The 27,570-nt window shown below is 43.8% G+C and overlaps 2 protein-coding genes across 12 annotated transcripts; one reads left to right on the forward strand and one right to left on the reverse strand.

Moving 5' to 3' along the window:
• Positions 1-243: 243 nt before the first annotated feature.
• Positions 244-8,621, forward strand: LOC120649756 (serine/threonine-protein kinase TOUSLED-like). Of its 2 annotated transcripts, XM_039926627.1 has the most exons (16): positions 246-718; positions 1,006-1,095; positions 1,225-1,425; positions 1,566-1,616; positions 2,086-2,193; positions 2,279-2,323; positions 2,566-2,678; positions 2,891-2,957; positions 3,742-3,808; positions 4,243-4,340; positions 4,417-4,596; positions 4,989-5,199; positions 6,596-6,860; positions 7,231-7,285; positions 7,646-7,807; positions 8,119-8,621. In XM_039926627.1, the coding sequence occupies exons 1-16, from the start codon at positions 500-502 to the stop codon at positions 8,212-8,214; spliced, it is 2,028 nt and encodes a 675-aa protein (XP_039782561.1). In that variant the 5' UTR covers positions 246-499; the 3' UTR covers positions 8,215-8,621. The 2 variants fall into 2 exon arrangements, with proteins under 2 accessions (XP_039782562.1, XP_039782561.1); XM_039926628.1 differs by lacking the exon at positions 8,119-8,621 and having other exon boundaries at positions 244-718; positions 7,167-7,285; positions 7,646-7,794.
• Positions 8,622-15,319: 6,698 nt separating this feature from the next.
• Positions 15,320-20,404, reverse strand: LOC120649759 (beta-glucosidase BoGH3B-like). Of its 10 annotated transcripts, none has more exons than XM_039926641.1 (7): positions 19,973-20,404; positions 17,434-17,897; positions 17,250-17,340; positions 16,994-17,139; positions 16,661-16,904; positions 16,475-16,579; positions 15,320-16,391 (listed from the first exon to the last, which is right to left on the reverse strand). In XM_039926641.1, exons 2-7 carry the CDS (start codon positions 17,856-17,858, stop codon positions 15,522-15,524), a joined length of 1,881 nt encoding a protein of 626 aa, XP_039782575.1. In that variant the 5' UTR covers positions 17,859-17,897; positions 19,973-20,404; the 3' UTR covers positions 15,320-15,521. The 10 variants fall into 10 exon arrangements, with proteins under 10 accessions (XP_039782575.1, XP_039782571.1, XP_039782573.1 ...); XM_039926637.1 differs by having other exon boundaries at positions 19,727-19,976; XM_039926639.1 differs by lacking the exon at positions 19,973-20,404 and adding an exon at positions 19,239-19,462.
• Between the last annotated feature and the right edge of the window lie 7,166 nt (positions 20,405-27,570).

The following is a 27,570-nucleotide window of genomic DNA, read 5'->3' on the forward strand; positions in this document are numbered from 1 at the left end:
AGCGGAGTGGCAATGGAATCGCTCGCAAGGGAGGAGGGGAAGGGAGCGGAAGAGAGGTGGGTGCCCGCCGCGCCTCCGTATCCGGGGGGAGTGACGAGCTAGGCAAGCAGCTCGACCCCGCCTCCGAGTGCGCCTCGCGGCGTCAGCTCCAGTCGCCGCCGCCGCGCCGTGCTCAGCAGCGGAGACCAGCGAGTCAACAGGCAGCAGAGGGGGGGGGGGGGGGGGGGGGGGGGGGGGGGGGGAGGGAGCAGGCGGTTGCTGCGGCGCCTGGGCCGGAACGCCGCCCGCTCGTGGCATACCCGACGCTGCATCCGCCTCCGTTCGCCGTCGCCCGTGGCACGTACGGCTAGGGTTTTGAGATAGATCCCGCCTGCCGGCTCGTGTGCACGCGCGCCGCGGTGCGGGGGAGGAAGAGAGGGAGTGCCTGGCTCGCGCGGTTTCGGTTCCTTCTTCTGGAAGCTTCGGGGCGCGCGATCCGGCGCGGGCGCAATCGGCGGCAATGTCGGGCTCGTCGGCGGCAGGGGAGGATATAGTGCAGCACCTGTCGTCCAATTCCAACCCGTCTTCGTCGAAGCTCGCCAAGCTCGAGGCCCGCATGGCCGGGAAGGCTCTCTCCCCTCCATCGTCACCACCGCACCATCCCGCGGCTGCCTCCGCCACCACCGTTGCCTTCATGGACCAGGAGGAGCTGCCTGAGACCTCCTCTTCTGATGACGATGTCAGCCCAAAACCTTGAGCTCCCCCTCTTAATTCCTTTTTCCTTTTTCTGGCCAAGTACAGTGGCGTGCTTACCTAGCATCTTCGATTTACTATTGTCCTTTGCTTGTGCATTGCATATGATGCTATGATCTCTTGCTGGCCAGAATTATTTGTGCTCTTTTATTAAACATGTGCGCACAGTTTGCTAGTGTAACTGACCACAAGTTAGTCAAATAATTGCATCTCTAGTTTTATCCTTACCCGATCCCTGATCCCATTCCATTGTTTTCTGTTTTTGCTAATCAGAATGGCGAGGAATTCTTGATACAAAAGAATACCCTGAAGCGTCCGAGATCTCCAGATGGGGACCACATACTTGCTCTTGGAAATTTTGAGGTGGGCTCATCTGATGGGAACTAAATAGAGTTAATCTGTAATATGATTCTCTCCTGCATTCTTTGGTGGACTCATAAAGTCATGAGTCTGATTTTTTTTGGGTCCATTCTCTTGTAATTTGAGCATCAGGGATCGGCAAATGAGGCAGCGAAGATTTTAGATGTCATGGATTCAAGACCGTCCTCGGACAACACAAATAGGAAAAAACAAGGCCGCGGAAGGGGTCGTGCTGGCACAGGACGTGGCCGTGGCTCAAAGGCTGATCAAACACGAGCGACTTCAGCTTCCTCAGCTGTAACAAATGGTCAACTAGATAAATTAACCAACAAGGTATGCTGAGTAATTACTACTACCAAGATCTCAATCTTCTGCATTTTAGAAAAAAACATTCAACGATAAACAGTTGTTTGATAGCACCCTATTACACAATAATTTATCCTAACCTACTAATCATGAACACGTTCCATCAGGAACCCCGATCGAGTGTTCAACCTGGCCATGACGACAAGGCTGCTTTACAGGTAAGTCTTTGCTTGACATCATTTTCTTTTGTTAAATTTTGTAAATTTCTCCATCTTTTTTTAAATCAGGGTATGGATCTGGATGTGTCCTTTTTGGAACTGTATGTTTCATGTTATGTTGGATCTGCCTGCTGCTTCCGAATGTGTTTATTTTGGATCTGTCTAATACATACATCATAAACATGAAATCTTTCAGTCTGTACATGATTTCTTCCTCTTTTCTTCTCTCATTTGCTGAGATAGTTTCCACTCACTTTCTTTTTCACCTGCTAGTTTAGGCAATCCAACCCTGTAAGCTAGTATGCTGTAGTTACTCCTTAGAAGTCAGAAAGCATAAGCAGCCTTAGTGAAATATTTTACTGATGCCAATTTCACTTTGGGATGCACGTGAATAGGAAGAACATGTATACGCATTTTCTTCCTTTCTTCTTCTTCAAAACTCTCTTCTTAAGCACTCTCCATTGAATAGGAGGAATTATCAATATTACGTGGTAAAGTTGCATTTTTGGAGGAGGAGCTTGCTAAATCGCATCAAGAAGCAACCAATTATCATCAGCTTAGTGATAGGTTAGCAAAGGTGAGGAGATGCTTGCTATCAATTTTCATTTAAACACGTCTTTTTTTAGCGTTTTTGACGTGTTTGCTTTGAATTATTCTGCTAGGAATTGAAGGATCTCAAAGATCACGATCAACAAATGAGATCAAAGGTTGGCATGTTATCTTATGGTTTACCATATTTTATTTAGCTGTCGTCCCTTCTTACACCGGTCTGCTATATTCTGAAAACTTTTAAATTCACTGCCCAGACATATCATGTTGAATAACTATAAGGAAACCTCGCTTTCTTCTTTATTCACATGATCTTGAATTCTGTTGGAAGTTTTGTGTGCAATATATTTGTTCCATACTACCCATGTAATAATAACTGTTCTCGTTTTCATTACTGAAGCAAATGAAGGTCCTGTCTGATCTGCTGATAGCTGTCTCGAAAGCAAAGAGGCAAGAAGCCCGAATGAGGATAAGGCAGGAATCTTTCAGACTTGGGAATGTTGGTGTTATGAGGTAATTTTCCAGTTTCGGTGCTTGATGCTTAATAGTATCGGAAAATAGTACTCATCACATAGAGCTCCCCAAACTGCAGTTTTTTATCTACTATATGCCTTCTAAAATTTACACCATAGCAAACACTGTTTCTTCACTCTTCTTCTGTTTTAGTATGGATTATCTATTGCAACATTTTTTTTGTTAATTATCTATCCTCTTTCCTAACTCAGAGCTGGAACTATCATATCTGAAACTTGGGAAGATGGACAGGCAATAAAAGATCTTAATTCTCACCTGGTGAGTTTCTACAACTCCATAGATATGTCTACTGGCATACACATATTAGCCACAATATCATATGATGGTTCGACCTGTACGCTGTAGACCTTTTATTTCCATGGTTGTCCATTTGCTGATACGTGATAGATGAGAACTGACCAGCAGTTGGTAGAGCCTCCAGTTGGGAGGCCACCCACCTAGGTTCAAACCCAGGTGCTTGCAGGTCATGCGAGTACCTTCCTAAAGTGTTCGGTAATCCCAACGGCAGGGGGACATCTTCTCCATGTGGTGAATTTTTTTTCTTTCTTTCTACAGATAACTTCTGTTCCATACTCTAGCTGTTTACAATTCTAGTCATATTATATATATTAGTCTTGTATAGTGAGCATCTTTGTTAGAAAACGCATTTGTACTCTGGGGGTGATTTTATTGACACATTGTGTGCAATTGAAATTTTTTCACCAAGCTTCATCTATTGAGAAGATTTTCACTACTAATCTGTTATGCAATTTTATGTGCCTCGGATTCATGTCTGTTGATGACTAGTATTTAAGTTTGACTTCACCCTAGTCTTGTGACAATCAATCATGGTATCATCTATGGTTTTACTTGTTTATTCCTACTTTCCTACATAAGCATCTCATTGTAGTCCTTCCTCATGTGTGAACTGTATAAATGAAATCCATAATTTGATAGTCTTTGTTTGTAGCCTTCTACGCCATCTTACTATTTTTTTCCCTTTTTGGTAATGATGTATTTTCAATTTTCTGAACTTGCTTATGTATGCTGGATCTTTCTGCAGAAATCTTTGCTGGAAACTAAAGAGACTATTGAAAGGCATCGTAAATCACTTAAAAAAAGACAATCTGGTAAGTCCCCCCCCCCCCCCCCATTCATATGTTTCCTTTATTTCCTTGTGTTGACTTGAATTCTTCATAAGCTTCGAAGTGTACTATCTGGTATATGTTTTGCAGTTGCACACAATGTCAATACATGCCAAATTGTGAATATTTTTCATGAAGGCGTTTTTGAAATGAAATAACAGTTGATGTAGATCAATTCTCATGACATCCCAGTTCATTCTTTTTGTACAAAGGAAACCTTCCTCCATTGACATCCCAGTTCATTCTTTTTGTGCAAAGGAAACTTCCTCCTTTATCACATGCGCAATTAAAATTAATAGCATCTTAACAAAATAAAAAAAAGTGCATACTAGCTTAATTGTATAATTTTTCCGGCAATTTATTTTCTTTGTTTTCCATTTTTGTTATTCATTATCTTTTTGTAATTACTTTCTGTTCAGACAAAGGTGATGGCAGTGATGCTGAGACTAGCGTGTCTGAGGAGGACATCCTCTTACAGGACGAAATATGTAAATCTCGGCTAACGAGTATCAAACGGGTAAACATTTTTTGGGCATGGTTTACTTGCCTAATAGGTACACCTATCTTAAGCTGTTTTCCATGACTGTATTCAGGAGGAAGAACAGTATCTAAAAGAAAGAGATCGGTATGAGCTTGAAAAGGGGAGGCTTATACGAGAGATGAAGCGTCTCAGAGATGAAGATGGATCACGCTTTAACAACTTCCAAATTCTTCACCATCGTTATGCTCTCTTGAATCTTCTTGGAAAGGGAGGGTTTAGTGAGGTTTACAAGGTAAGACTCTTGCTTTACCAATAATATTGTAAACTAAATTTGAGACATAGCCAAAATAAAAGCTGTCATTCTTTACTTATAAAGAGGAAACACTGAATTTTGCAGCTATTTAGTTACATGTGTGCCCTTATTAGGAGAACCTGCTTAAAGAGGGTAGGTGTTACTTTAAGGCCCATTTTTCTGGAAAAAATTATGTTGTAGAATAACTTACATTGTACCTTCTTAAACTAGCTTTGGCGATTATATCATGTTGGAACATTTAGCTAGTTATTGGATCTATCTTCTTCCTCATGAAGTCACTCCAATGTGCAGTGGTATAGCATGTGAGTCTGCTTCATAGATTTTTGAGTTGAAGGTACCAACAATTACATGACATAAGTTCTTTTGGGCAGGCTTTTGATTTGGTGGAGTACAAATATGTGGCGTGCAAGCTTCATGGTTTGAATGCTCAATGGAGTGAGGAGAAAAAACAGAGCTACATACGCCATGCAATTCGTGAATATAATATTCACAAAACTCTGGTGCATCCAAACATTGTCAGGCTATGGGATATATTTGAGATTGATCACAATACATTCTGCACCGTCCTAGAATATTGCAGTGGTATTATATGTTTCTATGACTTTCTAAATCCTCTTTGATATGACAACATAGATTGTTTTATTTGTCTGGTGTTGCTGATACCTATATGCGGAGGACTTCTGTGTTTACTCTTCAGTCTTACACTGGCATAAACTCATAATTCAGATGTGCTAGACAGAGAGCAACCTTTTGCCAGGCATATATTGCTTTTGGCCAGATTATTCATAAAGTTCTTGGGTGAATTTTTTCCATTTCTCAGTTAAAAACTTGGTGGTTCTTGGAGAGGTAATGGAAAAGTTGCTGACCCATATAAAATTGAACCAAATGCTTAAATTGATGCTTCCATGTGGTAATGGTTTGCACAATTATTGCTTCCGCATTTACCCAATGGTCAGACTAGGATAGGTTGCCAATCGAAAAATAGGCAGGGGGGCAACATGCTGTTGACTCGTGTTTGTATCCCATTTCCTGTCTCGACAATAATGGATAGGTTGTCGAAATGAATGAATAAAACTCGAGTTCTCTAACACATAGCAGTCACAGGCCACTATGTTTGATTATTTAACATTAGAAGCATATCAGAGTTACGAGATAAGGAATATTTTTGCTAGACTGTTTTCAATCCTTCTGGTGTCTAATGTAGCTGCTGGTTGTCTTTTGAGTGCTGTGCATGACATTCATTGAGCTTGTTAGGATATGACATTTTTTTGGACAAGGGTTATGAAGGACTTATATTGAACAATAGCCCCACGGGGCTGTATCCATATATAGGAGCACGTGAGTGCAATATACTAGAAGTAGGCAAAGCACTCTAGTAGGACTCCTTAACAATGCTTGAGTTCACTTAGCTGCGTAGAGAGGACAAGGTTCTTAGCATCGGATTGGCTTTGGTGTTGTGGCCCTGGATGGTACATACTACACTAGAATAGTGGAAATAATAATGAGTATATCAATAATTTTGAGTTACACATGTTTGTAAAGCCTTATTGGTTCTAAATTAATGCTAAATAATGCCAGACATTAATTTACACGCACCGTGTTGATATATTTGGATAATTTGCGAATGTAACTTCTGAAATTATGTGGGCCGCTAACTCTGCTGTATTGACTGCTAACAATGCTGTGTTAGTACTTCTATTTTGAGCCACAACTGTTGTAGCGGCCACTGCCGACACAATTAAGTACATGATACATTTTGTCTCATTGAAAACCAACAAAAAAACTTCGGATGGCCACTATCTTCTTAATTTACACACATTCCATTTGACACATATTGGTCAGTCCTGTGAACCTTTTTGGTTAGAGTGTTGTAATATTTGACGATGATTTTCCTTCCTAATTTTCTAGAAATTAAGATCACGAAATTGTGAGTTGTGAAATGTAATAATCTTCTCTTCATTGCTATTCTTTTATCCAGGAAAGGATCTTGATGCGGTCCTTAAAGCAACACCAATTCTCCCAGAAAAAGAAGCAAGAATCATAATTGTTCAAATATTTCAGGGCTTGGTTTATCTTAACAAGAGGGGCCAAAAGATCATCCACTACGATCTAAAACCTGGCAATGTTCTCTTCGATGAGGTTGGTGTGGCAAAAGTTACAGACTTCGGCCTCAGCAAGATAGTGGAGGATGATGTTGGTTCTCAGGGAATGGAACTTACTTCTCAGGGGGCTGGAACCTATTGGTGAGTCAGTGAGTGTGACCTAATCCAGTTGATATTTTGCAATGGCTCACGGAAACTTTTAGGCTACCTGCTGTTATGGAATCTTTTAGCTATTTGCATTTTTTGGCTATGTACCTGGTGCAGTAATGTGTGCTACTATTAGAGTTGTGGCATTTGTGTATCATTCTTAACCTTCCAAAATAATTACTTTTTGTTTTTCATGGTGTACAGTCACTGTTGCATTGCTACTGGATCACTTTCCAGTTTTCTATAATGCCTTATTTGAACAAGTGGGCAATTCATATATTTTGATTTTATTTATGGCAGGACATCATTGTTTTCCTTTAGGATGGCAGGCATGTCCAACAATTCTTTTCCGTTCTCTTTTCAGGTATCTTCCTCCAGAATGCTTTGACCTCAGCAAAACACCATTTATTTCATCTAAGGTAAGTATATCTGGTGACAGTTCTACCTTTTAATGCAAATAAAAATAATGCCATCCAGCAAGTTTGAGGATCGGCAGTGCATTTTACTCTTCTTTTTCTTAGTTTACTCAACTCCTCACACAGGTAGCGTGGTAAGTAGTTTGGGATACAGTTTGTGGGAGCTAGCATGAGGTGGTTTACTTTTATCCAATTTACTTAAAAGCCAAGCCATATGCATCCTCCCTAGCTAAAACCGTGTGTGTAGGTCTGGACTCATTTATGAGCTTCCTGAACTCGATCAACTTATGAAATAATTTTTAACATTTGACCTTTATCCTGACTAGCAATGTCGCATTAAATTTTCTATTTGCTTTCATGCAGGTAGATGTTTGGTCAGCTGGTGTGATGTTTTATCAGATGCTGTTTGGAAGGCGTCCATTTGGGCATGACCAGACTCAGGAGAGAATACTTCGGGAAGATACAATTATCAACGCACGGAGGGTGGAATTCCCTTCAAAGCCAGCTGTATCAAATGAGGCAAAGGTCTGTTTCCGATATGTTCAGATGGTGTAAATATTTTTTTCATATCCATCACACTAATCAGTCCAATCAATACAAAATTCTAGATGTCAAGTGTGTATGCTTTAATTTTATCAGGATTTTTTAACTGGTCAGAGGCAGAGCATTAGACATATCTAGCTATAGGGTATGTCAAGTGTGTATGCTTTAATTCAGTGCTAAGTTGCTTCAGATGTTTCAAAAATGTGATCTCTCCTTACTATAGGATATCTCCAATCTACAGTTTCAGTCATCTGTGGGCCAGTTTGATCATTTTCCCGTACCTGATTTCACAGGATCTGATACGCCGCTGCTTGACATACAACCAATCAGAGAGGCCAGATGTCCTAACCATAGCCCAAGATCCTTATCTCTTGTATGCAAAGCGGTAGCAACTACGCAGGAGAAATTTTTGGTGCGGGTAGCTGCTCGTTTAATGAGAATATGTATGGGGATGGATACTCTCGCGAAGGAGCAAAGGGTTCCACAAGCTCAAGAAGACCAAAAAGGGTGTAATTGTATATGTTGTAAATTAGTCAGCCCCACAACAGCAAATGGCATGAAATCCTGACGGCGTCAGTTCAAAGGCCAAGCTTCTTTCTAACGTAGAGGAAGCAGGCATTGGTTTGAACGGTCCATGTACTCTGACATTTCTTGACGCTCTTGTGCTTTGCTCCCCATGCGTAACGTGATTTTTTGGCTGGAGGCCAGTGGTCCTGTTGATGTTAGAGGTTTTGTTTGTTCATACTGTCGGCAAGGTCTGCCAAATGAACAATCATGCATGAAAAAAAAATCTCGACCTGCTGGCTGCTCATGGTGTGATACTGATGCCTGGCCGGATGTATTGCCAGAACAATCATCAGGTTGGCTTCTACGGCTTAATTCGGATACACTGTAGACGCTCAGCCACGGCTTAAGTATCAAAGAACATGAGAAATGACGATTTCTGGAGGAAAGGGAACACGACGTACCAATTCTTCTAGTGCTAGTTTGTTCTCGAGCACCGCTGCAGAACTATACATGGATAAAATCACTTGGATAGCTGACTTTGGGGTTAGTTGTATTTCCGTTTCTTGTGTCCCCTCCACCACGGTCACGAATCTTGGTCCCCTACAATTTCTTTCTAGCCATTCTTAAGTTGCCAGTTTTACCGTTTTAGCTCTGAGATGAGCCATCTATTTTGGCCTCGAAATGTTCAGGTAGTGCTTTCGTGCTTCTCTAAATCCCTAGTACGGCAGTGGCTCCTTTCACTTGAGAAAAATGTTCAGGCATCTCTCTCTCTCTCTCTTTTGGCACTCTGATTTTTTTCCCCTTTTGCACCTATCCATTTCTGATTCTGATTCTGGTCCATCAACTCGAAATATGATTTCTACTTGATTCATCTATCTATTATATTAATAAGAGAGTGTTAAAAGAAATCACCACGTTCGCCGAGAGGGTCTAGAAATTCTCACGTTAATCTAAAAAAGAGAAGGATTTGAACCGTCGGATTTAATGAAGATCCGACGGTCTAAAGTAATCAGAAGAGTCCATACCAATTCAATTAAGATGCAAACATGTAAATTAATGTAGAGACCATATCCAATTAAAAACTATTACGTAGTTGAGCCTAGAGTCCGTATTGCATTAGAATATGGCTTAGCTGCCGCATTCTTAAAATATTCCATATTCTATAAAGTGTACGCATGCATATGCATTTGGACATGAATCAGTCAATAAATAAAAATATAGGATTTGAAAAGAAAAATAATCCAGCCAAGTAAATAAATAGATGGCCACAACTAGCAGGTTCCACGTAGCAACAAAACCAACGAGACCTATGAGCTTTCTTCACGCCCACAACTTGATACAATCATGTTCATCCTCTCTCATGCAATGCATGCAATGGTGAACATGGACAACACACAATCATTCAACTGATAATGTGAGCCTCATGTGTTCATACTGTCACTATTAACCTCGATTTCATATATGTACGTGAGCTCGAGCTATAGTGAGACATTGATTTCGGTGGTGGTTAATTAATAAATAGCTCAACTTCGACCCAGTGACCTAGAACCTACACTTTGTGGCGAGAGAGAAAATTGAAAAAAAAAATATAACATACAAAGAGAAGAAGGTGGGAGAATCTTGCTTGCACAAAGGCCAAGACGCAATATGAGAGTGGTATATGGGTAGGGCCATAATGGATCTAAAAGGAAAAAAATCTAAATTACTCCTCTGAATGAACCAAAGTTTGGATAACTCCCTAAACTATTATTTGGTTCATTTTAGCCCCCCAAACTATGCATTTTGGTTCAAATTACTCTCTAATACAATTTATCTTTTTCATAGTAGAGTTCAAAACTATATGAAAAATAATGATGATAAATTTATAATAATATTTTTTAATATGCATTGTGATGTCCACTACTACTCTACAAAATTTGAAATTAAAATTCAACTTGTGTATGGAGAAACAAAAAGGACAAATTGTATTATAGGGTAAAATTAACTAAATTGCAAAGCTTAGGGGGTAAACTGAACCAAATTATAATTTAGGGGGTTATCTAGACTTTGGCTATAATTTAGGGGAGTAATTTATATTTTTTTTCCATCTAAAAATTAAGCCAATACATTTTAAGGACCGGGTTAAGAGTTGTGTTAGATTGTGAGGGGGTATTAGGACCATAATTACTTACTGAACTAATCGTATTACTGAATTACACTTAGTAAAACTGTCAGCAATCGTATGCAATAGTTATTATTGAACTTTTTTCTGTAATTTTACGTGTAGCTACCCCTAAGGTGTAGAATAATATATATAGATATAGACTCAATTAAATAGAAAATTTCATGATAGAAAAGGACAAATGATCAAATCGGCACCCAAACTATAACAATAGATGTACCACAAATGATGAATTTAACCAAATAATAATATAGCATCTTTTGTCCATTCGGAATTATGGTGGGAGAAAAAAAAAGAATCATTCCACAAAACACCACACAAAAGTGTGGTATATTATCGCGCTGCCATGCATCATCGTGTCTTAAATGTTTGTTTCCGTGCGATCTCTCACCTCGCCAGCCACCTCAAACTAAGACATCAAATTTGAGCAGCATTGTTGTTCGCACCATCAACACGGAGAAGAGCATTTCTCTAACCATCTACAAAGGAGAATGGCTCCAAAGCAGGTGGCCCAGAAAGCAATACTTTAGATCTAAAAGCTACCACATACCACATCCATCCGATATCAGGAGTTAGAAATCAACATCAACATGAAGAAGAGCGCTTCTTTAACCGCCTACAAAGGAGAATGGCTCCGGAGCAAGTAGTCCAAAAAAAAATAATACTTTATATTTAAAAGGCCACCACGTACCACATTCATTTGATGTCGTCTGGGAGTTAGAAATCTGCATGTTAATTAATGAGGAAAATGAAAGATCTACAATTTTTATTATTTATTTGGTGAATTAATTCCATCAACACTAGAGAGTTATAAGTATAAAAAAAGTTTAGATTAAAAAGAAGTAAAGAAAAACAATCAATTTTGTTATGTTATATAGAGTTGTTAGTAGGTTTACCTTAAGTTATTCAAAAAAGCAACATGACATGTGGTGTCGCCTTGAAATGAAAAAAATAATAATTTAGCGGTGTCTGGATTGGCTAAAATAGGGGCACTAAAAATTATCCCTAGGTGCCCTAATGAGCTAAATATAGAGTTTAGCTCTAATCAGGACTCACGGGCTCTAACAACCAACTAAGCATTATCTGGGCAATTAGATTACCAATTGGCCCATATGTAGCTCTCTTATTTGGCATCCAAATAACAGCTGAGATCCAAACACCCCCTTAATACTTAAGTGCTAAATGAATCCAATAGACACACTATGAGTTTATAAATTACCACAATAATAGGTAAAAAACCATAAAATATCTCCATCATTGATCTTAGTGGATCCCTATCATAACAGATCATTTTTTTATGATACAAGGCTAAAAGCATCTCGATCAGGATGACACACCTATGACGATTACCTTAAGTGCATAGTATATAAGTGCAGAGTGAATTAGTATTCGTAGAATCGTCAAGGTGCAATGAGGGGAGTCAAAGAGATCCGTTGTGTCCTAATTTCTAGAGCCAGTCTAGAGAAAGACCAGTGGAGCAAATGCAAGAAGCTAAATAGAATCGGTGAATGAGCTTGCAGAAGGTAGAGAGGCTTCCAAGCTATGGGAGGGTGCACGAGGCATTGGTACATGTCAATGAAATAATTTTAGAAGTAAATGCTTTTCGTGAAACCACAGAAACAATAAACAAAATAAAAAAGTATGAAACAACTAAAATTAAAGATCCATAATGAATCCAAGAAGACAATAGAATTAAGTGAAATTAGCATCCTAATTTTCATACAATAGTAAAAGTAATCAAATAAGACTGTATATCAAATACATAAAAGTAACTCCTAGAGATTTTTAAACAAGTTATGCAAATCAATATATTTTCATATATATTTTTTGTGTGACTATTTTCATAGGTATCAGGAAGAAAAAGAAGTAAACAAATGACCAAATCTAATTCATAATAACTACATGTTTAGACAAAAAATGGAACAAAAAAGTATCAAATACAATATTAAGAAAAGGGACACTAACGAGCAAAGGAGGATTGAAAGAATATAACATAACCCCTGCTTTTAGTGTTTTGCTCTTAATTTCATAATTTTGTTCTAATTGAGGTACATGGATAACGGGATGAGGACTAATCAACCAAGAGTAGAGTTTGTAGAAGCCCCATCAAAATAAGGCATATGCATCTAAACTATGTTTATACATAGTATTCCCTTTTATCATGTACATGTTTTGTGCAATAAAATAAGATGATAAAAATGTGATATCATAAACTGGGCTATTTTGACAAAATAATAACAATGAAATAAAATTATTTAAATATATTTAATTTTAGTTAAAAGAATGCCAAATATTATCATGAAATAAGCTAGCTACCCGCGCCATTAGCGCGGGCCACCTTGCTAGTTATATTAATAATGGAGTGTTAAAAGAAGTCACCACGTTCGCCGAGAGGGTCTAGAAATTCCCACGTTAATTTAAAAAAAAGAGAAGATTCAAACCATCAGATTTTATGAAGATTTAACGGTTCAGATTAACTCAAGAGTCCATATCAAATACGATTAATAAATAGCTAAGAGTCCTTGCCTAATACGATTAATAAATAGCTAAGAGTCCTTGCCTAATACGATTAATATTTGAAAGCGGAGATTACATTGGTTAACCAATTTAGGGAATCTGAACTCAATTTCGTCAAGATATAAATTCAATTCAACCTATAATAATAACGTGGTTGGCGATTTCCTATGTAAAGTATACGAAGATGAATGAAGGTGGAGTGATTTTTACACACACAGAGAGAGAGAGAGAGCAGAAAGGAAATAACTTAAGTTGATTGATTTGAGGGCTAATAAACATGATGAATGAGATCGGTACTAATTTTGTGACAAATTAAACATACAGAATTGAGGCGCTCACAAGACAACAAACAGATCGAGCAGCTCGATTAGAGTACACCAAATCCATGGAACATCATGCATGCGGAGGAGTGGTGTACCAGAGGTAGCAACTAAGCACAGCAAGCGAGCTATAAAAATCAAATAAAGAAGCAGATCAAGAGGCGAATCAATAATTAAATCATCGCCTCTTTTCGTCCTGCACATCTTCAATCTATTTTTTTAAGTTTGTTGTCGGCAAAGGGTTCTTTCTGGATTGATTCGAGAATCCGAATCGATCTAGGCTGGTGGAGATTGATACATCACAAATCCTAAGACCCACATATTTGAAAGCGGAGATTACATTGGTTAACCAATTTAGGGAATCTGAACTCAATTTCGTCAAGATATAAATTCAATTCAACCTATAATAATAACGTGGTTGGCGATTTACTATGTAAAGTATATGAAGATGAATGAAGGTGGAGTGATTTTTACACACACACAGAGAGAGAGAGCAGAAAGGAAATAACTTAAGTTGATTGATTTGAGGGCTCGATCTTTTTTCTTTTTAAAGTGGAATTTAGCTCCAACTCCAGTTATTTATAGAGGCTTGCCGGAGTTCAGCAGCCATGGATTATAAACTGAAGCATGAGGATAGTGATGAAATTAAGAAAGCTTACACTATGGATTGTGAAAAAAATACATGGTTTGATGATTTATGAAATTATGGGGATGAAGTGAACCAATCTCCTCTTGCTAATAACCTTGGAAAGTAAATATCAGGATGCGAAACATCTCTGAAATATATTTATTATCTTGAAATACCTTAATAAGGAGACTGTATATGTTAAAATCAAGTGAAGCTGAAGTTAGGATTATAATATGAAACAGTCATTTATAGTGAGTGAGAGCAATATAAGATCAATTCTAGCATGGTGTTAAGACCAAGCGATTGCTTAAGGACGTGAAATTCTATTGGTCAACATCAAGACGCCGCAAAAGGAAATAAGACATCGTAATGGAGATGTGGGTGAAGCTCGCCATGATGAATGCGAATGTGAATATCCAGACGGTTAAGATGGAGGAGATGTACACCGTAGAGTACTATACTAAGAACAATGATGTATGCAAAGGCAAGGCATAAAGCGCAAAATAATGCACCACTACAAGCTATGAAGGCTAAGGTACATAGCTAATAAAAAGCCTGCGAATATTAATGTTGGAAGTTCTACATCCTGATGTACATGGACTATAGAGGTTAATCTAAACTGGTCCAAAAATAATAATTGGAATATTAAGGAGAGTGTGTTCGTTTCATGATGCTCCATAGACTAGACATGCATCGACAGACTAACTAAAAATATACTATACATATATAGCTCATCATTTTGAGAAGGCAGGCTGGACACGATAATAAGAAAATAATAAGAGCAGAGAATACCATTGTGGTCCTGTTCATGATGTCCACAAGCTATACATGGATATCGACGTTACCAAGGAAAAAAAATCTAGAAGAATACCAAAAAAGCATAAGTCCGTTTATTGATATTTGTGGACCATACATACGCCAAGGTCTTAATCACCGGTGATAAAATTGCCACTTGCTCAAGGCATAAGAAAAGAGCTCTGTTACAATAATTGTAACAGAGGGTATTTTTAGGTACTTTTTTCTTGAATTTTCTCTAGCCGTTGATCTATGAAAAATTAAATTAAATTAAATTAGTATTCGGTCCCGGTCCACTCTTTTTGTACCTGGTTCTATATTTTTTACTGGCAAGTACTTTAGTCTAAATACTTCCAGGTACTTCCTACCTTGACCACTATACGATTCTATCAGATGGACAGCTCTCATTTTTTTCAATCATTGTAAAAATTCTCATAAGAAAAATATTTCTATATCAATATTAACTGTCACTACAATAACTGAAGCTGTACTAGCCGCGCTATTAGCGCGGGCTACTTGCTAGTTCAACTATAAGCCACAGTACAAGTAAACGGCCCTTGAGAGAATTGAGCAAAGATCAAAGCAATATTATCATATAAGAATGAGATCGCTCATCTAGTGGATGCTACTCCACAGTGTGAGCTGAGCATGCACCAAAACTAATCGACACAAATGACCAAGGAACCAAGAACTCCCGGTTCATGTCCCCGCGCCAGAACACCGTTTAAAAATTCAAATTTCCTATCCCTACCACCACCCAATCCCCTCCTAGTACGCATTGCCATTTGTGGTGAGCCCGAAGCCCAGCGGGAAGAGCGGGTCGTAGTGCGCGTCGCCCACGTTCATCGGCAGCTGGTCCACCGACTTGAACCACGTCCGCGGCAGCTTCCCGGTGAACCCGTAGTCGCCGAACAGCACGTCGGTGACGCCCTGGCCCTCGGAGCCCGGCAGCCAGGCGGCGACGAGCGCGTCCGTGGCGCCCAGGAACGGCTGGATCACCACGGGGCGGCCGGTCACGAGCAGGGTCGCGCACCGCACCGCGCCGCACACCGTCTGGATGGTGCTCGGCCCCGGGTCCGGGATCGTCAGGTTCATGCTGTCGCCCTGGGTCTCCGTGTACGGGTGCTCGCCCACGGCCACGATGGCGTACGAGAAGCCGCCGTTCTTCACGAAGTCCGCGTCGGGGTTCTCCGCGAACACCACCGCCGTCGACGGGTCCACGGCGGCTTTCACGGAGTCGAGGATGGTGGTGCCGACAGTGATGCGGCCCGTGTCGCCCTGCCACTCGATGGTCCACCCGCCGCACTGGTAGCCCAGGTTGTCGGCGTGGCTGCCCGCGACGAGGATCTTGGCCGCCTTCTTCGGCAGCGGCAGCAGCGGCGCGTCGCCTGGCTTGCCGTTCTTGAGGAGCACGAGCGACTTCCGCACCGCCTCCCTGGCCAGGTCCCGGTGCTCCTTCTTCCCCAGCTGGTCGGCCAAGGTGGCGTCGGGCATGGGGTTCTCGAACAAACCCATGGTGAACTTGACGCGCAGGATCCTTGTGACAGCGTCGTCGATCCTGCTCATCGGGATTACACCGCTGTTGACGTGGCCAGTCAGGATGCTGATAAAGCTTTGGTAGTTGTTAGGCACCATGATCTACAGCACATCACAACAATGGATCAGCTTCATCTCCAAGACATGGCAACTAGTAACAAGATTGAACTGCAAAATTTGCCTACCATGTCAATGCCAGCAAGAATTCCAGCTTGGACAGAGTAGGAGTAGTTTGCCCCTGCAGGGCTGGTGATCCTGTCAATACCCTCCCAATCTGAGATCGTGAAGCCCTGCAAAGAGCGAAAGAAATAGAATCTCAAGACCACGTAGTCGAGACCAATGGACTCCTTGAAGTTACAATTTTTATTCACCTTGAAGTTGAGCCTGCCCTTGAGGAAGTTGGTGATGAGGTTGTGGTTCGCGTGCATCTTGATGCCATTCCAGCTGGAGTAGGAGATCATGACCGTGGAGACGCCCTTCCGGAGCGAGTCCAGGTAGGCGGGCATGTGGATGCTCATCAGGCCCGGCCGGTCGATGATGGTGTTGTTCTCGTTGATGCCATCGTGCGTGCCGCCGTCGCCGACGAAGTGCTTGGCACACGCTGCCACCTTGTTCCTGCACAATCAATTTGGGCGAGCCGTTTCAGAACATATGCAAGATGGTTGCAGAACACCACCGGATGCTGCCATTAATGTTTCACTCACTGTCCGGCAACGTAGGGCATGCCGCTGGTGAAGTTCTGCGGAACGTCGCCCTGAAGGCCCGGGATGAGCTCTGTCATGGCCTGCACGATCTTGTGGTCCTCGCTGTAGCTCTCGTAGCACCGGCCCCATCTCGGATCACGGCACACCTGCCCCATCCCAACAGCAAGTTCAGCACCATGAAATTCAATGAAGCGATACTAATTAGGAGCGAAGTGAAGCTGGCATTGTCGCAGTTCAAAGGATTGGGAATGCTCACCGCAATGCATGGCGCGAACGCGTACTGGATGCCGGTGGCTCGCACTTCCAGCGCGGTCGCGGCTCCGATCCTCTTCACCAGATCAGGATCCCTGCACAGCGCAGTTCAAAGGAACATGAGGAATTCAGTCAAACTTAGCAAGCAGCACAAGCTGGCAATGCAATCTTGTGGAATGTGTGCTTGCCTGGTGGCTCCGAGCGCGACATTGTGGGGGAAGATGGTGGCGCCGTAGACATTGTTGTGGCCGTGGACGGCGTCGATGCCGTAGATCATCGGGATGCCCAGCCGCGTGGACAGGCACGCCTTCTGGTAGTCACTGATCATGCTCATCCAGTCCGCCGCCGTCGCCTGCAGCCGCGGCACGCTCCCGCCGCCACTGAGCAGGCTGCCGATGAAGTTATCCTTGAGCACCTGCGGCGACGCGACCTTGCGCTCGATCTGCGTCATCTGCCCGATCTTCTCGGCGAGCGTCATCCGGCCGAGGAGGTCCTTGACGCGGGCCTCCACGGGCAGGCTGGGGTCCTTGTACGGCAACTGGGCGCCGCCGTACGCCGCGGACCAGAAGAGCAGCAGCAGCGCGGCCACCGCCGGCGCCGTGAGCAGCGCCATCCTGTGCCGGCGAAGGAGCGGGACGAGGCGCTTCCGGACCTGCGCGTCGTAGCATTGCAGCGACCAGATCAGAATCTCCGTGAAGCGGTCCTCCAGGGGCTCGAGGACGCCCGACCTGATGCGGCCGGCGATCTCGCCGCCGCCCATGGCCGGTCAACGTCGGCAAGAAACGGGGATGCAGGGATGCAGAGGATCCAAGAAACCATCATGGCTTGTGCTAACGAGGTCCGTGCCATGTGTTGGAGGTGCATGCAAGTTGCAAATAGATTATGGACGAGAAATTAACAAATAATTAAGTGGTAGGCCATCAGGATCAAGGTGCCTGCCCTTTTCTATCCATGCCGTTGCGAAAGCAATAGGCGCTCTGAGAAACCGCATGATGGGACTTTTTTTTTGGACGCCCACATGATGGGACTCGATGGTAGCATTAGTTTTAACTAGTGTTTTGCTGACAGAGCAGCATGGTTTAATAAAACACAAAGGGAATTAAACTAGCATGCGGGAGACTAGATTTTCTTGCAGCAGTCTCTGTAAATTCATAACACTACACACTACAGTACCAGCTGGCTGAACAGAAATCTGGCCACAGCAAAAAAAAAAACAATCTAACAAAAGCTTGTGCGTATTAGTAAAGACTAAAGGCCAAAAGGCAGGAGAGATTAGTGTGCAATGAAAGAAAAACCAGCACGCTAATATCAAACTATTTGCTTGCAAGGCACTGCTGCTGCTGCTGCTGCTTCATGGCAGAGAAACCAAGGATGAAGAAGGCTTGTGCGTATTAGTAAAGACTAAAGGCCAAAAGTCAGGAGTGATTAGTGTGCAATGAAGGAAAAACCAGCACGCTAACATCAAACTATTTGCTTGCAAGGCACTACTGCTGCTGCTGCTGCTTCATGGCAGAGAAACCAAGGATGAAGAAGGGAGCTAGAGCCATGAGAACGAACCAATCAGTCGCCAAAAGCAGAGGAGATGGCGCCCTTGCCGTGCCACAAAATGTGTGAGCCCGGCAAGAACAGCACAAGGGGGCCTGGGTTTATATGAAGCAACTACACCGTGCGTTTCAGAGGCTCAGAGAGCACGGCTCCTATGAGGAAAAAGGCGAGCAAAATTCAATGGGTTTGTTGCAACCGATTGGAACCCCATCCCTCACACAAAGCCACCATCTCCCTCCTTTCCAAAAGCCCAACACGCGTGAACGGCCGGCCCCCCTCCGAGACTTCCAACTCCAGCGCAGAGTGCGCCCCCAGACAAGCGCTGCATGCCATCAGCATGAGGGCAGGCAGCGCACGCGTGTTCGTGCAAGTGCAATTACGGCGACGGCGACGGCTACGAGCATGCATCACTACACTTCGATGGAGCAAGAAACCGCCCGAGTCTTACCAGAAAGGGAGGGCGGATGGGAAAAAGAAGATGATGAAGAAGAGCAGAGGAGGAATAGGAGGCGAGCAGGAGGCTGCCGTGCCTTCTCCTCCCCGGCGAGTGCGCTTTATATAACGGAGCAAGGAAGCCGGTATGGCGGATAAGGGCTGAGGAGTGGTTGGAGCAGGGACTGCGCCCGCCATGGCAGCTCTCCAATGCGACGCGAGCCACTCCTCCCCCGCCAGAAAAATATCCCCCGCGATAGAAGACCCGCTCGTCGTCCCGGCTTGTTCCCTTCCGGCGCGGGCGCTCGGCGAAAGCAACCCGTGATGGATTGGATTTGGATCCCCTCCCCGGCCGATTCCCTTCTCGGCGGCGAGAATTACCGGCACTGGAGCGGATTGTTACTGAGTACTAACTACCACGGTTAGTGTGCAGGCCCAAGGTGATTGCAAGGTGAAGACGACGAGGAGAGCCGCCAGTACAAATCCGTGTGAACAAGGACTCACTCGGGCCAGCAGTTTCATCCCCGTCCCCATTGGAACGAGGGGCACCGTGGGGACCCCAAGAAAATCAACACCGCCAGCCGGAGCAGAGCGCCGCCCGGTCAACAACCAAGCGGGGAGTTGCGCGAGGTCGAACAATGCCGGAAATGGGGGAGGGAAAGCCCAGAACCAAGCCGGCCCGGGGTAGAAGACGACTACATGGTGGCCGTGCCAGAGTTAAATAGGAGCCAGGGGGCTGCAGTTACTTACGCGCTGGCGCTAGGCAGCCGTCTTCGTCTTGATCAAGGCAAGAACCGCCGGGGGGCGATCGCGTGTGGCGACGACTCCGGTGATGGGCGCAGCGGGGGGGGGGGGGGGGGGGACCTGGTCGATCGAAAGCGACGGCGTCCCTCCCGGTCAGCAGCGCGCCGCAACCCGCCGCACTGTTCCTTGACGGCAGCGCTCACTCCGCCACACCTCTCCTCTGATCCGAGCCCTATCCGCACAGTGCGGAGGCTATCCTGCTCCCTCCCTCCTTCCTCCGTCCCTCCTACCCAGCCAGCGGCAAATTATCTCGGCAAGAGGAGTGCGCGCAGAAGCAACACACCTCGAGCAAGCCAAGCAGCACAAATGGGTGAATGGGGCCGGAGGAAGACGACGAGGAGAGGAGGCGCGCTGCGCAACGGCTAGGTGTGGGTGGTGAGGGTGCGAGGTCAGGCCATGGCGGGCGCGATGATTTATAGCCGGAGAGGCGAAGGAATCGAGGAACGGGCACCGGCCAGCGGCGAGCACGGCAGCAACGGACGCGCGGGCACGGCAGGGCGGACAGGGAAGCAGAGGACCCGGCGGGGAGTCTCTCGTTGAATACCAATAAACCCCCAACGTTCGAATCGGGGGCGCATCCGGGCCGTCCGCTGGCGAATCGAGCGGCTGGGATTCGCCCAGCCGTGCCGTGGGGTCGGCGTTAGGTGGGGCGGCGGGGAGGGGAACGTGAGCGCCATGTTGGGGTGTCCGGGCTTTCTTTTGAGCCAATTCCGTCAATGCCATTAAAATTTTAGCCAATTTCTTGATTACCATTGACCCCACATGTCATAGACACAAAAAAATCTCTTCAATGTCATTTAGTGGCATTCAAGGAATTGGCGAAAATTTCAATGTCATTCAGAGAATTAACTCCTTCCTTTTTGGCGATCTGCGCTTTTCGGCGAAAAGCTAACGGTTAGTAGGGTAATGCACTGCTAATCAGACGTTAGGGGTTTTTTTAGGGTGATTTGTACTAGTGCTTTGCAAATCTCTAGGCTTCTCATGGGTTTCTGTTCTCGTGCTGGATGGAGGTTTCTTTTTGTTCGTTTGGGAGATGCGGTAGATTTGATTCGCCTGAATGTGTGTTTTGATATTTGAACTCGGGAGCTGTACTGTTTGAGTTTGCCTTTTTTATTTCTTCAAAAAAAAAAAGAGTTTGCATTTTTTTTGTTGTTTTCTTTCTTCTTCTTGGTCGATGATTATACAGCGTACATCTTGAACTATGCCGATATTTATAATGTACTAGTATCGATGGATGAAGAGAGCCAGCAATGCAAGCATAATGCGGCCACGTCTAACAAAATTGCCATGCTTGAAAAATCCACAATCCACAAAGAGGATGACTGTAGCATGAGGAAAAGAGGAAAACGACGAGATCCAGAGGGAGCAACATTGGATTTATGGGCATTTTTGTCCATTTCTCTCTCCCTCTTCTAAAAATTAATATTTTATTATTTCCAGTGTCCATTAGCAAATAATCACAATTGAAAAGTGTCCATCAGCAAATATAAATTTGGGCAATGTCTTTCAGCTAAAATCAAGATTGAAGGATGTCCAGGAACAAAATTACCCTACTTTTACCATATATTGCCTGTACGGAACCAGCGCATGTGTCGCCTGTCGGGGTGCTTTTCTTGCCGTAAAAAAATTAAATCTGGCGGATCACGCACGCAAAAGTGCGTGCTCCGCGGGTGGCCCCGCTTTCTGCCGGCCCCGTACGTTCACCGCGACGACGCCAGGCGCCAGGCGGAGATGCGAGTTTGATTTCTTTTCCGTTCACGAGCAGAGCGGAGCGGGCGGCAGCAGACGCCATCGCCACGACTTGGCTGCTGGTGCGTGGTGGGCGCGCACAGGGTTGCCATGGATTGGCCGGAGCCCGGGGGTTTGCTTGCGGCGCCCTTTTGGAAAAGGGCACGGGCCTGACGCCCGATCTGTCTGGTCCGTGATAACGACCTCTCCTTGTCATCACAACAGCAATCATGTACCAGCATTCTGCAGGCTGGGGCGCGCCAGGGGAAGGACGCACGTCGGAGGAAATCGATTTTGCACGGATCGGAGGAGGAGCTGCAGTTCTTCAGGCTTCGTCCATCATTCTGCTGTCTTCCTTGCTGGGCTGGGTACGTTACCAGCAGGCAGCAGCAGTCTGCGCCAAGGAAACCTTGCTGGGCTGGGTAGAAGACCGTCCCGACGAGTGCAGATCGCGGGGGTGGTGATATGGCCAAGAGCCCATCATCACAATACAGTTTAAAGGCCCAAGTGGATATTGATCCAAGAGGAATTAGAGTTACTAATGGGCCTATGAGATAGAAGCCCATTAGTACGCCCTATATATATGAGGGAGGGGTTAGGGGGGCGATGACCTGAGCCGCGCCACCTCCCTAGCCGCCGCCCCTCCCTCTCTCTCGGCCGCCGCCCTTGCCGTGCGTGCGGTGCTAGCACACCGACGCCCGGCGTTTCATCCCCGTACGTGTGGACTCCGTGGAGGCGCTGCTGCGACTGCTGCGCTGATCGGCTGCTGGGATCAAGTACGAGGAGCTCGGTTCGTGGGACGTGATCGACTACTTCCTCTACATCGACGCGCGACTTCTTCCGCTGCGCTGCGCGTCTAGTGGTAACGATCTATGATCTTCTACTCGCAAGTATCTTGGGTTTATGCGGTAGTGATGCTAGCGTAGCCTACCCGTTTCCCTACAGTGGTACCAGAGCCATCTTGCGTAGTTTTTGGTCTGGATCTTTTGCATATAGGTGATATGTTGTTGTAGTAGATTGGATCTATTACTTTTGCACGGTTTGATTAGATCAATTGGTCATAAGGGGTTAAAACTGGAGCGAGTTGATTGCGCGGCATGTGACAAAAGATTAGTTTGTGTTCTTTCTCTGTTATGCATACGACATGTCCCTACCGGCTGGAATCACCATCGGGACTAACTGTGTGCATAGTCAGCAGATTGAACCAACAGATCAAGGTCATGTGTAGATGCAGTCTTCTCAAGTGCAAAGTTTGCACGGTCAAGGTGATTGACCTAGTGAAAATTGAGGCATTATGAATGGCTCGGATTTGAGGTGATGCGATCACTCCGATGAGATTTTCATAGGGATTCCATAGATGCACGGTCATTATGAACGCTCTCCTCGTTTGGATTTTCATAGGGACCGCCGTTGCTTTCTCGCTGTAGCGGCTTCCCAAGCGCTACTTTGGTAGAACACGTCGTACGCCTAACTTGTTTTTGTAGGGTGTGATGTGAATGGTATGGCCTCAATGTCATGTGATGATGTATGTGATGATTTGTGCGGCCTGCGTGTCGCAAGTTAACACAACCGGGTTGAGGTTGCACCATTATTGTATAACGACCTGCGTGTCGACTTGTGATGTTTGAATCCTCATGTAATTATTTCACTAGCTATTAGATGTAGTAGCTTAGTATCTTTTCATGGAGGCTTCAATCATGATGGCGATGATGATCACCACAAGACAGGACGGATGGCAATGGAGGTCACCTTGGAGCCATGGCGATGGAGCCCATTGTGATGCAAGAGGCCATACTATTCATAATATAATATGATTATATGCCTGTGATGTTTATTTTCCTGTTATACTATTCTTTCATGTTTTTACATATGGTGGATGCTTTAATCATGATAGAATAGCTTCCCTCAGAAAAGATTGAGTTTTTGATGCCTTTTACCAATAGCTGCACCTATAAATTTTGATCGTTGTGTGGTAGGTTTACCAAAGTAGAGTACCCTCAGCTATCATTTTTGTATAGGGTGGATGTCGGACATTCACAAGTATAGTATTGGTTTACTCAGCAAAGCTATCAAAACAGTTTTGGGCTTTAAGGCATAGGGTTGGGGCCGGGGCATTGGATGCCACCCAACAAACAAGAGTCGCATAGAGATGTGATTAGTAATTTGTTACTTACCTGTATCACTACTTTTCTAGCCGTGATGCTAAAGCTCACTAGAATTTTAGTGATTATGGATCTTTAACCACTATATGTCATTAGAGGGAAGATGACATTGATATAGTAGATTGTCTTTTGTTAAATCAGTTAATGAAAGTCTTTACATAAATTTAGTGCTGAAATCTTGCTTTACTTTAATGTTGTAGATCATGTCTGCCAGTAACAATTCCGCTTTCAATTTGCGTTCTGTTCTTGAGAAAGAAAAGTTGAATGGAACAAACTTTATTGATTGGTACCGCAACCTGAGAATTGTTCTCAGGCAAGAGAAAAAGGAGTATGTTCTTGAGCAGCCATATTCTGATGATCTCCCTGACAATGCAACTGCTGCTGATCGCAGAGCTTATGAGAAGCACTGCAATGACTCACTTGATGTCAGCTGTCTGATGCTCGCCACCATGTCCCCTGATCTGCAGAAGCAGTATGAGCATGCGGATGCTCATACCATGATCGAGGGGCTGCGTGGGATGTTTCAGAACCAAGCCAGGACTGAGAGGTTCAATATCTCAAAATCCTTGTTTGCGTGCAAGCTGGCAAAAGGTAGCCCAGTCAGTCCTCATGTGATCAAAATGATTGGTTACATTGAGACTTTGGATAGACTTGGTTCTGAACTTCACCAAGACTTGGCTACTGATGTCATTCTCCAGTCGCTCCCGGCGAGCTATGAGCCTTTTATCATGAACTTTCAGATGAATGGCTTGGATAAAACATTGAGTGAGTTGCATGGGATGCTAAAAACAGCAGAGGAGAGCATTAAGAAGAATCCCAATCATGTGATGATGATTCAGAAGGGGAACAAAAAGAAGAAGCGTTGGACGCCTCCTAATCCCAAAGGTAAAGGTAAGGAAAAGAGTTCCGGTGGTGAGTCCTCAGGCTCTAAGCTAAAGCCAGCACCTAAGGCTAAATCTGGCCCTACTTCTGAAGATGAATGCTTCCACTGTCATGAAAAGGGACATTGGTCTAGGAACTGCAAGAAGTACTTGGAAGAAAAGAAGAAGAAGAAGGGAAGTGAGACTTCCACTTCAGGTATAAATGTTATAGAAATAAATATTGCATTATCTTCTAGTGAATCATGGGTATTTGATACTGGATCGATGATTCACACTTGCAAATCGTTGCAGGGTCTAAGTGAGACTAGAAGATTTGCAAGAGGCGAGTTGGACGTTCGGGTCGGCAATGGCGCAAAGGTTGCGGTGTTGGCGGTCGGCACCTACCACTTGTCTCTACCCTCCGGATTAGTTTTGGAATTAAATAATTGTTATTGCATTCCTGCTTTGAGCAAGAACATTATTTCTTCTTCATGTTTGGAAGAAGTTGGTGATTTTAAGATTGTAATTGAGAACAAACGTTGTTCTATCTTTTGCAATGGTATTTTTTATGCTCATTGTCCATTGGTGAATGGATTATATGTTCTTGATCATGAGGATAAATCTGTCTGTAACATTAATACTAAGAGGCTTAGACCAAATGATTTGAATCCCACTTTTATTTGGCATTGTCGCTTAGGTCATATAAATGAGAAGCGCATTGAACAACTCCATAAAGATGGATTGTTAAGCTCATTTGATTTTGAATCATTTGACACATGTGAGTCTTGTTTGCTTGGAAAGATGACCAAAGCACCTTTCACTGGTCAGAGTGAGAGGGCGAGTGACTTGTTGGGACTTGTACATACCGATGTATGTGGACCAATGAGCTCAATAGCCAGAGGTGGTTTTCAGTACTTCATTACTTTCACTGATGACTTTAGTAGATATGGCTATATCTACTTAATGAGGCACAAGTCTGAATCGTTTGAAAAGTTCAAAGAATTTCAGAATGAAGTACAAAATCAATTAGGCAAGACAATTAAATTTCTGCGATCTGATCGTGGAGGAGAATATTTGAGCCTTGAATTTGGTGATCATTTGAAGCAATGTGGAATTATTCTGCAGCTAACTCCGCCCGGAACGCCTCAATGGAATGGGGTTTCCGAACGGAGGAACCGAACCTTGTTGGACATGGTTAGGTCCATGATGAGCCAAGCTGATCTTCCATTGTCATTTTGGGGTTATGCTCTTGAAACTGCTGCGTTCACACTGAATAGGGTTCCAAATAAGTCTGTTGAGAAGACACCATATGAGATATGGACTGGGAAGCGTCCCGGATTATCTTTTCTCAAAGTTTGGGGATGTGAGGCTTATGTCAAACGTTTGATGTCAGATAAGCTCACTCTAAAGTCAGACAAATGTTTCTTTGTGGGGTATTCTAGAGAAACCAAAGGATATTATTTTTACAATAAGGCGGAAGGCAAAGTGTTTGTCGCTCGCAATGGTGTTTTCTTAGAAAAGGAGTTTCTCTCAAAAGGATTTAGTGGGAGCAAGATGCAACTTGAAGAAATTCAGAAAACACCCGAAACTGTTTCAGCACCCACTGAAGATCCACGGGATGTGCAAGATGTTGCACAACCCGTAGTTGAGGCACCAGCCCCACGAAGGTCTATAAGGGCACGTCGCGCTACTGACAAGCTCAACCTCCTTATTACGGAGGAGCGCCATGTATTATTGATGGAAAATGATGAGCCCTTGACCTACAAAGAAGCAATGATGGGACCCGACTCCGACAAATGGCTTGAAGCCATGGAATCCGAGTTAAAATCCATGCATGATAATCAAGTTTGGAACTTGGTCGATCAGATTGACAGTGTAAGACCTGTCGACTGTAAGTGGATTTTTAAGAAAAAATTAGACATGGATGGAAATGTTCACATCTATAAGGCACGATTGGTGGCGAAAGGTTTCCGACAAATTCAAGGTGTTGACTATGAGGAAACCTTTTCGCCCGTCGCAATGCTAAAGTCTGTTCGGATTCTCCTAGCAATTGCCGCATATTATGACTATGAGATATGGCAAATGGATGTCAAAATCGCTTTCCTTAATGGACATCTAAGTGAGGATGTGTATATGACACAGCCTGAAGGTTTTGTCGATCCTAAAAATGCTGGGAAAATATGTAAGCTTCAGAGGTCCATCTATGGATTGAAGCAAGCATCTCGGAGTTGGAATATTCGTTTTGATGAAGTAGTCAAAGGGTTTGGCTTCATCAAGAATGAAGATGAGTCTTGTGTTTACAAAAAGGCTAGTGGGAGCGCACTTGTGTTTCTGGTCCTATATGTGGATGACATATTACTGATCGGAAATGATATTCCAATGCTTGAAGCCGTTAAAACCTCATTGAAAAAGAGTTTTTCGATGAAGGATTTAGGAGAGGCGGCTTATATTCTGGGTATTAGGATCTATAGAGATAGATCAAAAAGGCTAATTGGATTGAGCCAAGACACGTACATTGACAAGATATTGAATCGGTTCAATATGCAAGATTCCAAGAAAGGTTTCTTGCCAATGTCACATGGCATTACTCTAAGCAAGAGTCAGTGTGCTACGACACCTGATGAGCAAAAGAGGATGAGTACGATTCCTTATGCTTCAGCCATAGGGTCGATCATGTATGCTATGCTTTGCACGCGCCCAGATGTTTCCTTTGCTCTAAGTGTTACGAGCAGGTATCAGTCAGATTTCGGTGAACCTCACTGGACAATTGTAAAGAGTATCCTTAAGTACTTGA

This window comes from Panicum virgatum, chromosome 9K (genome assembly GCF_016808335.1).
Source record: "Panicum virgatum strain AP13 chromosome 9K, P.virgatum_v5, whole genome shotgun sequence".
Lineage (NCBI taxonomy): Eukaryota > Viridiplantae > Streptophyta > Magnoliopsida > Poales > Poaceae > Panicum > Panicum virgatum.

Excerpts from the sequence above, each read along its gene's own strand:
- LOC120649759 (XM_039926631.1), bottom strand. The coding sequence starts at position 18,005 with ATGGGCGGCGGCGAGATCGCCGGCCGCATCAGGTCGGGCGTCCTCGAG. Across the intron at positions 17,140-17,249 it reads CGTTCGCGCCATGCATTGCG|GTGTGCCGTGATCCGAGATG; the intron begins GTGAGCATTCCC and ends GGGATGGGGCAG. Across the intron at positions 16,905-16,993 it reads ATGCCCTACGTTGCCGGACA|GAACAAGGTGGCAGCGTGTG; the intron begins GTGAGTGAAACA and ends TTGATTGTGCAG.
- LOC120649756 (XM_039926627.1), top strand. The coding sequence starts at position 500 with ATGTCGGGCTCGTCGGCGGCAGGGGAGGATATAGTGCAGCACCTGTCG. Across the intron at positions 719-1,005 it reads CCTCCTCTTCTGATGACGAT|AATGGCGAGGAATTCTTGAT; the intron begins GTCAGCCCAAAA and ends TTTGCTAATCAG. Across the intron at positions 1,096-1,224 it reads TTGCTCTTGGAAATTTTGAG|GGATCGGCAAATGAGGCAGC; the intron begins GTGGGCTCATCT and ends TTTGAGCATCAG.